The following is a 9,698-nucleotide window of genomic DNA, read 5'->3' as shown; positions in this document are numbered from 1 at the left end:
TTTGTTATCCTGCTCACCACGTTGCCAGTTGTTACCTTTGTTATCCCTCGTGTTTCCTGTTTCATTGTGTTTAGGATTTCCTTGTTTTCCCTGAAYTTTGGATTTAGTTCGTTTATTTTGTTCATTAAAATAACATTCACATAAAGTACCTGCTGCATTTGCGTCCACTGCCACATCATGACACAAACCAGATGAAAGAGCCCATCTTTAAACATTTAATGTGTAATTAAACAATTAAGGTGACAAATTTTATGAAATAGATCACACTTTAATAAATATTTGTTGTATTTAATATATTTCAGGTAAGTGAACATGTAATAAAATAGATCCTGTCCTAGAATTRTATGCAATTGAACATTATGGGTAGCAAGTGATCATCTGAGGTAATACATTTTATGAATATTTTTTAATATATTTTTTAAAATATAATTTTGGTTAAAAAAGGGTCAAAATGGAATAAAAATATGCCTAATCTATATAGTTTAGTAGAATAATTTCACACAGATTTTGAGTTAATATGTCACATGACCTAGAAGCTATTTAAGAAAAATACAAAAATGTTTACTACAAAAATAGCTAAAAATATATAAAAAGTTAAAATGTAATAAAGGTGAGTGTTTCTCATCTATACAGTCTAGTAGAACAATTTCACACAGATTGAGTTAATGGGACACGAATTGGAAGCTACTGAAGAAAACATTTAATATTAAAATTATTGAACATGACTTAAAATTTTAATAGAGGATAGTGTGTCTCGTGTAACAGCGTGAATGACCTCTTTTTTGTATCAGTTGGTTACAAGACAAGGCATTTATTTACAGGAGTGTTCGGAAATTGACGGTCCCGATGTGGATCTCCGAGCGCTTGATGAGGGACTAGTAAAGAACAGCTGGCCAAAATTAGTGTTCATAAAATAGATCAACCTTGAGCTGAACGTCCCTTACTCCGCGGAGCGCAAGATATCCAGTATCCAATTTGAAAACAACTTCACTGCGGTCGGTAACACACACAACATGTTACCGACATGTTTTGGTCTGTGGACACCAAAAATGGCGCMGAGCGACGTAAACGTCATACGCTGTGACGTCAGCTCCAAAGCTCTATTAGATCGGTTGGAGCAACCGTACAGGACTCRGACGTTAGACATTTTGATGCTGGATCAACAGAAATAAATGGGCTGCATTCGRTGACGTCAGTGTTACGTCATCTGAGACCCAGCAATAAAATAAATACAGTAACTTCCCAGAAAAAATGGGAGACTTGACATAGGAATGACGATGGCAAGTGGAATTAATGAACACGTTTTGAGATGTTTTTAGTTATAAGAATAATTGTGTATTGCTATAGAAAATGTAATTGTAAAGAATAATAGAGTTAGAAAACAGCTATYGATAACATTTAAAAATGACAAGACACTTCTTCAGTAAATACTATCTGGAGGAGTTGTAGCCAAAATGTGGAAATGTTCAACAGAGGAAATGATTGCAAGAATGTTTGGGTTGTGTAGTTAAATTTGGTGAGTAATTACGTCAAGTGAAGTTATTGCACTACACCTCTGTTAAGGTATCCATTCTTTATGTTAAATTAGTTTGTGTACGTACATATATGCGGTAAACTTATTGTCAGTAAATTCGTTTTCATGGAGTTAAGAATAAATAACGTATTTTATGTCATTTGCTTGTACTGGTGGGGTTTTAATTGAAAGAAAATAACAGTGGCTGGTGAAATGTCTGAGTGGCTGGTAAAGAATTTTAATTTCCACCCCTGCTAGATACTCTCCGTTTGCTTAATTGGCACATTATGTGAAAAGCAGATAGAAGATGAACATGGTGGTTAACGGTCTGAAGGCTGTTCATGAAAGCTAYGAGCTTTGGGAGGGGGTCAAAGRGSAGAGAGAGAGACGGCTGGAGAGTGAGAGGCTCCATCACAAAGCAGTTCAGAAACAATTCAGAATGAGAAAAAGAGAAATTTCTAAACGGATGAAGACATGCCTATTGGTAGCCGATCTATCCTGACTCAATGTGCAGCCGTTCTCCCGGTACTGTGTCCTGGCGCAGAGTCTTTTAGCGGTACGCAGTACCGGATCATACCAGTTTACTGCCACCCCTGCTGATATGTCCCACTTCTGAGAGTAGACTGACTGACCCAGATCAGATGGAGCAATCTGAGCCATTATTTGGTTGAAATTAAATGAAGAAACTTTGTTTTGTTGGGAATTTTGTTCTGAAACTTTGGGTTTTTACCTCCACAGGCTTGTCAACTGACAGGTGCGTGCTTCTTTTATTGTTGGAGTTTCTAACACCTAAAAGACAAAAATATAAGATAAGAAACATTTGCATAGATCAGCTTTATTGGGTCGTCCTTTCAGCACAACTTCAGGACTTAATTTCTGTATAAAGTAAATTAATAAATTGTTTAGTCAGTACATATTGCATAGAAACATCCCATCCTAAAGGCAGATGGGTCACASTAGTTTTTACAGAAGGCAGCTAGAAACACTAAGAAGGCAAATTATTGTCTGAATAAAATTAACTGAATCAGAACCAATAAATGTGTTATTTCAGAGGTTTTTTATGTGAATATATTTTCTAATAAACCCTTTGGTAGATGAGCAGTATTTTTAGTTGATTATTGATTTAACATTGATCATGCTTTTTCCATTATTATTGGCTGATATAATTCCCATTTTTATAATTTGGATTAATTTCTCATATTTTTTAATGTATTTGTTCCATAATGTTTGATGCAGCTGAACTTCTGGATTGTATTTGGTGATAAAATGATGCTGATTATTGGATGGATGTATTTACCTTCTCTTCATATTTCCCAGTTGCCAATTGTGATGAGTGCACTCCTGGATGGGCTTGGTACGACGGTCGATGTTTCCTGTTTATAAACGTTTCAATGTCCTGGTCTGATGCAGAGGTACAACAGATGTGCTGCCCACAGATTTCCTACATTCAAAAGAAATGTAAATTTATTGATACAAGACAATGAAATTCACCAACAACAAGGTTACAGAAACTGATTTAAACAAATAGAACCATAATTTCTAAAGGTCGATATTCAGCTGCACCAACTGTCTCACTGCACAGAGGAAAGTTTAAACCACTGTGTTCTTTTTCAGAAATTTTGCCTTGCATTTGATGGACACCTGGCCTCAATGAGCAGTACAAATGAGTACAACTTCATCAGACACCTTGTCCACAAAGCAACTGGACAACACACACAAACTTGGGTTGGAGGTCATGATTCACCAGAAGTGAGATTTTAAAAACACAAATAACTATGTCTGGTTGATCACTTTTTATGTCAATATGCATTTCTCATGGCACTTTGTGTAAATTCTTTGAGACGACATTTGTTAATTGGCGTTATATAAATGAACTGAATTGAACAGGTGTTCCTAATAAAGTGGTCAGTTGAGTCAAAGACATTCCAGTTGACCCTGGTTATAACACGATGCAGTAAATTGCAGATTAGAATATCATATAGTGATAACGGTATAATCACTAAAGCCACGAGAAGTGGTGGTGTATTTCAGTTTAAATTTATGCCACATAGATKGTTTCCGGTCCTGCTTGCTCCTATTGTTTTTAGCCAAAGCTGCAAGATCTGTACCATGAACAAGAAGCAAAAGTTCAAATATCTGCGAGCTACTGGTACAACTGAGTTTTGTTGTGTGTCGTTGTGTCCAGTAATTAGGTGGTACCATCCGGTGCTCAGTTTTTTTCATTTTCCTGCTGATATCAAGGCGACAGTGGACTGTAGCCAAAACTTAGCCAATAAAGCTAACACACAGTTTGTAGCTGCCTATTTCAAACCTGAGGATATTGAAGATCCAGCGTCAGAAATGCGAAGAGGGAGACTAAAAAGGAGCTGTACGTTCTTCGTTCAGTGGAATAATTTGTTGGATAAAAATAATGCAGGAGGAAATCCACTGCTACGGGAACAAGCTGAGAACAGAGGCAGCGATTCGGCACAATATCAGGTGCGGGCTGGGATGTGTGCCAATTGGGGCCCGGAGGTGCCAGGGAGGGAGGAATGGTTTCAAGTCGCATTAATGTCTGATTATAGATGGAGAAAGTGTGCCCTCGCCTGTTCAGAAAGGTGTATATAATGTTAAAGTTACTGTCCCTCAATGGAATATATAGCAGTCAGTCCCAGTGACTGACTCACGATTGAGCCAATGTGCTTCCTGGGTAAAAGTGAAACGAGAAACGCGGCAAACCAAGGTTGTTGTACTGAATAACTGACTATGCTAAACTCCCTCATGCTGAGGAAGCATGTAGCAACAGTGGAGAGGAATGAGAGGAGACCTCCAACAGAACCAGAACCTGCTTCTGTTTTTCCMCCGGCTGCTCTGACCMGCTGAGGGTTTTAAATAGAAATGATCCAAACACAGTTCACATTTTCTACAATGAGTGACTGAAGTCTAGGTTGGTTCTGTGTGATTTGTTTGCATTGGAGCTTAAAACTAAGATGTTCTTTCAGGAAGGCTACTGGTTTTGGAGTGACGGTTCCAAGTTTGTGTTTAATCAGTGGGGCCCCGGTGAGCCAAGCAATAGCGGTGGAATCGAAGACTGCATGGACATCAACATATTTGGTATTTATTACTGGAGATACACAATTTGCAATTAAATAATTTAGCTTAAATGCATGTTTTAATAACATCTTTAACTGGTGGCTTAGCAGGTAGGAGTTTGTCCTGTAATTGGTGGGTTCCTGGTTTGAAAACCCACTCCATTTATGTCTGTTGTATCTTGCCCAAGGACACAACAGACACTGATTTGATCAGTTATGTAACTGATCAGATCATGTCAAAGTCTTTGTCAAAGGTCTTCAGTCGGGATTTGTCTTTTTGTCTCTTTACAGGACGAGATTATGTGAATGATAATGTCTGTAGCCTGAAGCTCCCCTTCATCTGTGTCAGACCCCTGTTACCTTCTTATGCCTAAAAACCTGAAATGCTCATATGGGTTTCCTGCTGGTGATGTCACTTCCACCTGGATGTTAAGCGTCGATGACATCTCTGCTGGAAGAACCTGAATTCCCTTCATTTCATCACTTAAATAAATGTTTTCTTTCTCTGAAATCTGATAGATTTAATTACAGGATTAAAAATGTCAAGATTCCATTTAAGCAGCAGCTTATAAACTAATTTGGAATATTTCTAAATCTCAGCTATAACTTTATGCTGAAACTCATGAGGGGCCTCATGCATAAAAGAGTTTGCAGTTTTCACACTAAAACTTGGCGTACGGACAAACTTAGAAAAGTGCGGCGTACAAAAAAATCCACATGTATGAAGCCGAGGCCGCGCACCTTTCCTTTATAAATCCTAATTTAAAGGAAACGGAGAAGCTGCTTGTCGCCCGTTGCCTCCATAAATACATATTAATGTAAATTTGTATTAATACCAGAAATTCTGTTGCCACGTGAAGCAGTAACCATGGCAATGGCCTTGTTTGTAGAAGTAGAAGTATTTATAATAATAATTACATATTTTATTTAAAAGGTGCTTTCATATGATCACCTCACAAAAATAAAAATGATACATTTTAAAGAAAAAAAAAATCTAAATAAGAAAATAAAGATCAAGTGCAGATGGTTGCAGCAGAGCATCCAGGTCAGACCTGCTGCAGCAGCAGAGCATCCAGCAGCTCCTCACTCCACTATTCTTACCTGCTATCCAGAATCTCCTGAGGCAGCGCCGCATACAGGCTGAGGATGCAAAAGTGAAGATGATTGCAGAGATGGTTTTACATGAACTGAAATCGAATACGGAATCCAGACCGCAATTACTGACATGTATCAGGACATGAACAGTGATGAAAACCTCAATCAACTCYGCTCTGTTTCAGAGTGTTACACTATGAATGAAAAGTAATCGCTCTTCTGTGCTGACTTGTATCATCTTATTTAGCATGTTTAAGCATTTTAATCACTACCCTTTACTGGTTGATTTCTTGCCAATTAAAAAAAAAGTTTTAGTTACATTATTATTAGTGTGATTAGTTTGCGTTAAATATATCTTTATATATGTATTATTGGTTAACATTTAATTGTAATTTCTAGTAAATAATTGTAATGATTGTGATTTCTTACTATTAAAGGAGGAATAAAACCTTTGTACCACAATCTTGTTTTCTAACAACCGATCACCAAAGGAGGTGACAGAAGGATGGCAGAGAGAAGGTTAATGTAAAAGGTTTACTACACTCCATCACACCCCRGTAGTTTAGGAGGAATAGCTAGACTGAAAAGAGCTCTGCAGGATGAAACGGAAAAGAAGGTTAAGGTGGAAAAAGTACAAGGTTTTTTTATCAGAACAAGACACCTATACTCTGCATAAACCAGCACGCACAAATTTCCTGAGAAACAGAGTTTTTGTCACGGGGCCTTTAAAACAGTCTCAAGCAGACCTTTGTGATATGCAAGCCTTGGTCAAGGAAAATAATGGGTATAATTACTTATTGACAGTCATTGACATATTTTCTAAAAGAGCGTACATACGAGTTTTAAAGAGGAAGACTGCTGACCAGGTGGTAAAGGCCTTTGAATCAATTTTCAAAGACAGTCAGATTCCTAAAAAATGGCAAACTGATGCGGGTAACGAATTTTTTAACAAAAAATTTAAAGCTTTAATGAAGAAGCACGGCATTAAAAATTTTTCCACCACGAGCGAATCAAAAGCATCTGTCAATGACAGGTTTAATCGCATGTTAAAAACAAGAATGTGACGATATTTCACCGCTAATAACACCCGTCGTTACATCGATGTTGTGCAAGACTTGGTGAAAAGCTACAACTATGGGTATCATACAAGTATTAAAACTAGGCCTATGGAAGTGAATTCAAAAAATGCCTTTCAAATCTTTCAGAACCTGTACGGTACATCCTCAAGCATACATCGCAAGAATTCCAAACCTAAGCTTAAGCCCGGGGATCTGGTTTGAGTATCTAAATTACGTGGCGTTTTTGATTAAAAAAATATGAACAGAATTTTATGGATGAGGTGTTTACTGTGGTTAAAACCATACTTCAATCTCCTCCTGTATACAGACTCAAAGACTTGGATGATGAACCTATACAGGGCTCTTTCTATGAAGAGGAACTTCAGAAAGTGAAATTGTGTAAAGATAAAATGTACCAAGTGGAAAAAATATTAGGTCGTTGCACTGTTAGAGGCGTTAAACAGGTATCTGTGCATGGGAAAAAATTGGCCTGAGAAATTTAACAACTGTGTTAGAGAGGATGACCTTCGAGATATATAAAGGGAGCCAGCAATACATCATACACAAAACAGCACCATGGAGTGAATGGTAGAGGATGAAGGGTTCTATATTACCTTATTGGTCTAAACGTTTTTAAGGAATACACCATTTCAAGTTTTTGTGTGAATTTAGCGCAGCATATTAATTTAGAAGGAGCATGGCTGGTTGCTTTGACAGAGATTTMTTATCCACACACTTGGYATAATGTTCCAAAAGATTCTGCRTTCTTTGAATGGAGRAACACGGGGAAAGAAAAAAATTCTCGACGGAATATCACACCCGGATACTATGAGACAATAATACAGCTAAAAAACCAGATTGAGTCTCATCTTAGAGTTATAAAAGTTGGTATTTTTTTCATATGAATATTGTTGAAAATTGAATCTGCTTCTGAAAGAATAATCTGAGTATCAATTRCGTTTTCACGCTCYGATTGCTTTCATTTTTGGCATGGAACCAGGGGAATGGACTACTTTTGTTAAACATGAAAGGTGTCCTTATCCGATGAACATTAAAGMAGGATTCTACCACTTTTATTGTTACAGCGATGTGGTTGAGCAGCAAATAGTGGGAGATGCTTATGCCCCCCAGCTGCATAYGGTTGAAGTAGAAGGTAAATTCGGAGACCGGTTGATATCTCAGTCAAGCTCCACCCACCCTTACAGGGCAATGACTGAAACGCTACTCAACTTTTCTGAAGATACGCTAAAGAGTCAATTTAGCGCAGGTCTTTTTTACAAAGACACAGCGGGTGCCATAGACTCTATTGTCGTAAACAACGGTCCGAAAACTCAAGGATATATACTCAGGAAAATCTTTTTTTGGGTGCTATACCAAAGTATATAGTTTTAGAAATGGTTCACCATGAAGCCTTAACAGAAAGAAGAGACCTGTCASCTTTCAATTTTAAACACATGAATGCAGCATTGTGTCAGGAGGGTAGACAAATTCCCRGCAAAGCTTTCCAGCCCCAATTCAACCAAGGCATATCGGTCAGAGAATTTTACAACATATTCTCTGCAACAGGCAGCCATTTAAAAGACTTTCCTCTATGCTTCAATCGTAGTGAATTTAATGACAGTTACTCATTGTCTGTGTTTAACCTCAACCCGAGTGAGGACACCGACGCTTTATCACCAATTTCTAACAGTAATTTAAGGTTGGAGATTCGCTTCAGAGTCCCATTACCACACACAACTACTCTCATTATCTGAGTGCTACGACTCCATCCTGGAGATCAATTCAAAAAGACAGGTCTTGGTGGATTATTATTAATTATGAATAATCATCAACTGGAGAGTCTGCTACATCATCTGATGGGAAAACTATTTTGTGGAGTCTGGGCATGTGATGTACTGTCTGGCTCTGACTTTGGAAGGAAACGTTGCCACGTTTTGACTCGTACGGATTAGCCCCAGATTTTGATTTCTACCCAAYGAGCATCGCAAAGTTTTTTAAAGACAAGTCTTCAAAAATAATGTATCATAATAAACAACTTCAAGACACTTTGTCTGTTGTTTACAGTCATCATTGTGTTTATTACCTGTGTAAAAGARCTTGCGGTTTATCATTGCAACAAGTAGTTGATTCATACCCTAGTGATGTGATAAAAAAATTATGTGATGGGTTTCAGTTTTTGTGAAAAAATATCAACGTTGTGTAAAAAATGAAAGTATTGTTCTTTTAACCACGGAACATGTTCTATGCAAATGTTTTAAGATTGCTACAAATTGTTATTTTATATTGTTATTTCTGTATTCAAAAGAGACTGCACACCTGAAAATYTTTTAAATAAAACATTTTATTGGAAAAAATGATTTGTTGTCAAAGTTTAAGGAGTTTAAGGAACAGGCAGTCCTTCCACAAATGTAATATTTTTATTCAGTTTTTGCAATTCACCATACAATGGTTGAAAAGAATCCACGCTCTGTTGTAAAATCCAGATAATATTGTCAGGTACAGCATTCATGACATGATCMATATTCTACATTTTTCCTGCAAAGTATGATTTTCCACATTCACTCACTCCTACAATCATACACATGAGAACGATGATTGAATCTAGTATCAAAATAAATCTCCTGAACAAGAAATTTTTTCTYGTAAACTCTAATAATCAAAAGGTAGAGTTAAACCATCTGAAAAAAGGCTCCTTTTGTCATACACAACCTGAAACCTTTTCAGAAATGTTGTGTTTTTTTAAGAAGAACCCCTTTTTATCACGTTTGATGGTTTGCGAAGGTACCTCAATAACACCGTCTCGGGACCCATTTAAGTACCCTCCCACCAGCTCTCTCATGTCAAAATTGACTCTTTCACTTCACTCGTGCGTTTGAGTAATCCCTTTCACTCGGATCACTACTTTCTTTTGTTGTTTTGTTTGATACGCATAGCTTTTGGGTCCCGCTGCCATAAATTCCT

General features: G+C 37.3%; 2 protein-coding genes across 3 annotated transcripts in view; both read left to right on the top strand.

Moving 5' to 3' along the window:
* The window catches only part of LOC108165622 (galactose-specific lectin nattectin-like), a 13,503-nt gene extending 8,368 nt beyond the window's left edge, over positions 1 to 5,135 (top strand). The window contains exons 3-7 of the mRNA XM_008414943.2: positions 2,252 to 2,267; positions 2,831 to 2,925; positions 3,128 to 3,262; positions 4,495 to 4,606; positions 4,876 to 5,135. Of these exons, the coding sequence (XP_008413165.1) occupies positions 2,252 to 2,267; positions 2,831 to 2,925; positions 3,128 to 3,262; positions 4,495 to 4,606; positions 4,876 to 4,958 (441 nt within the window). The 3' untranslated portion in view covers positions 4,959 to 5,135. The remainder of the gene's footprint in view (positions 1 to 2,251; positions 2,268 to 2,830; positions 2,926 to 3,127; positions 3,263 to 4,494; positions 4,607 to 4,875) is intronic.
* The window catches only part of LOC103468088 (ladderlectin-like), a 56,034-nt gene that overhangs the window by 24,734 nt on the left and 21,602 nt on the right, over positions 1 to 9,698 (top strand). The window lies entirely within an intron of this gene.

This window comes from Poecilia reticulata, linkage group LG7, assembly GCF_000633615.1.
Source record: "Poecilia reticulata strain Guanapo linkage group LG7, Guppy_female_1.0+MT, whole genome shotgun sequence".
In the NCBI taxonomy this organism is placed as follows: Eukaryota; Metazoa; Chordata; class Actinopteri; order Cyprinodontiformes; family Poeciliidae; genus Poecilia; species Poecilia reticulata.
Note: the sequence above shows the minus strand (reverse complement) of the source record. Positions and strands in the feature narration are given on the sequence as shown.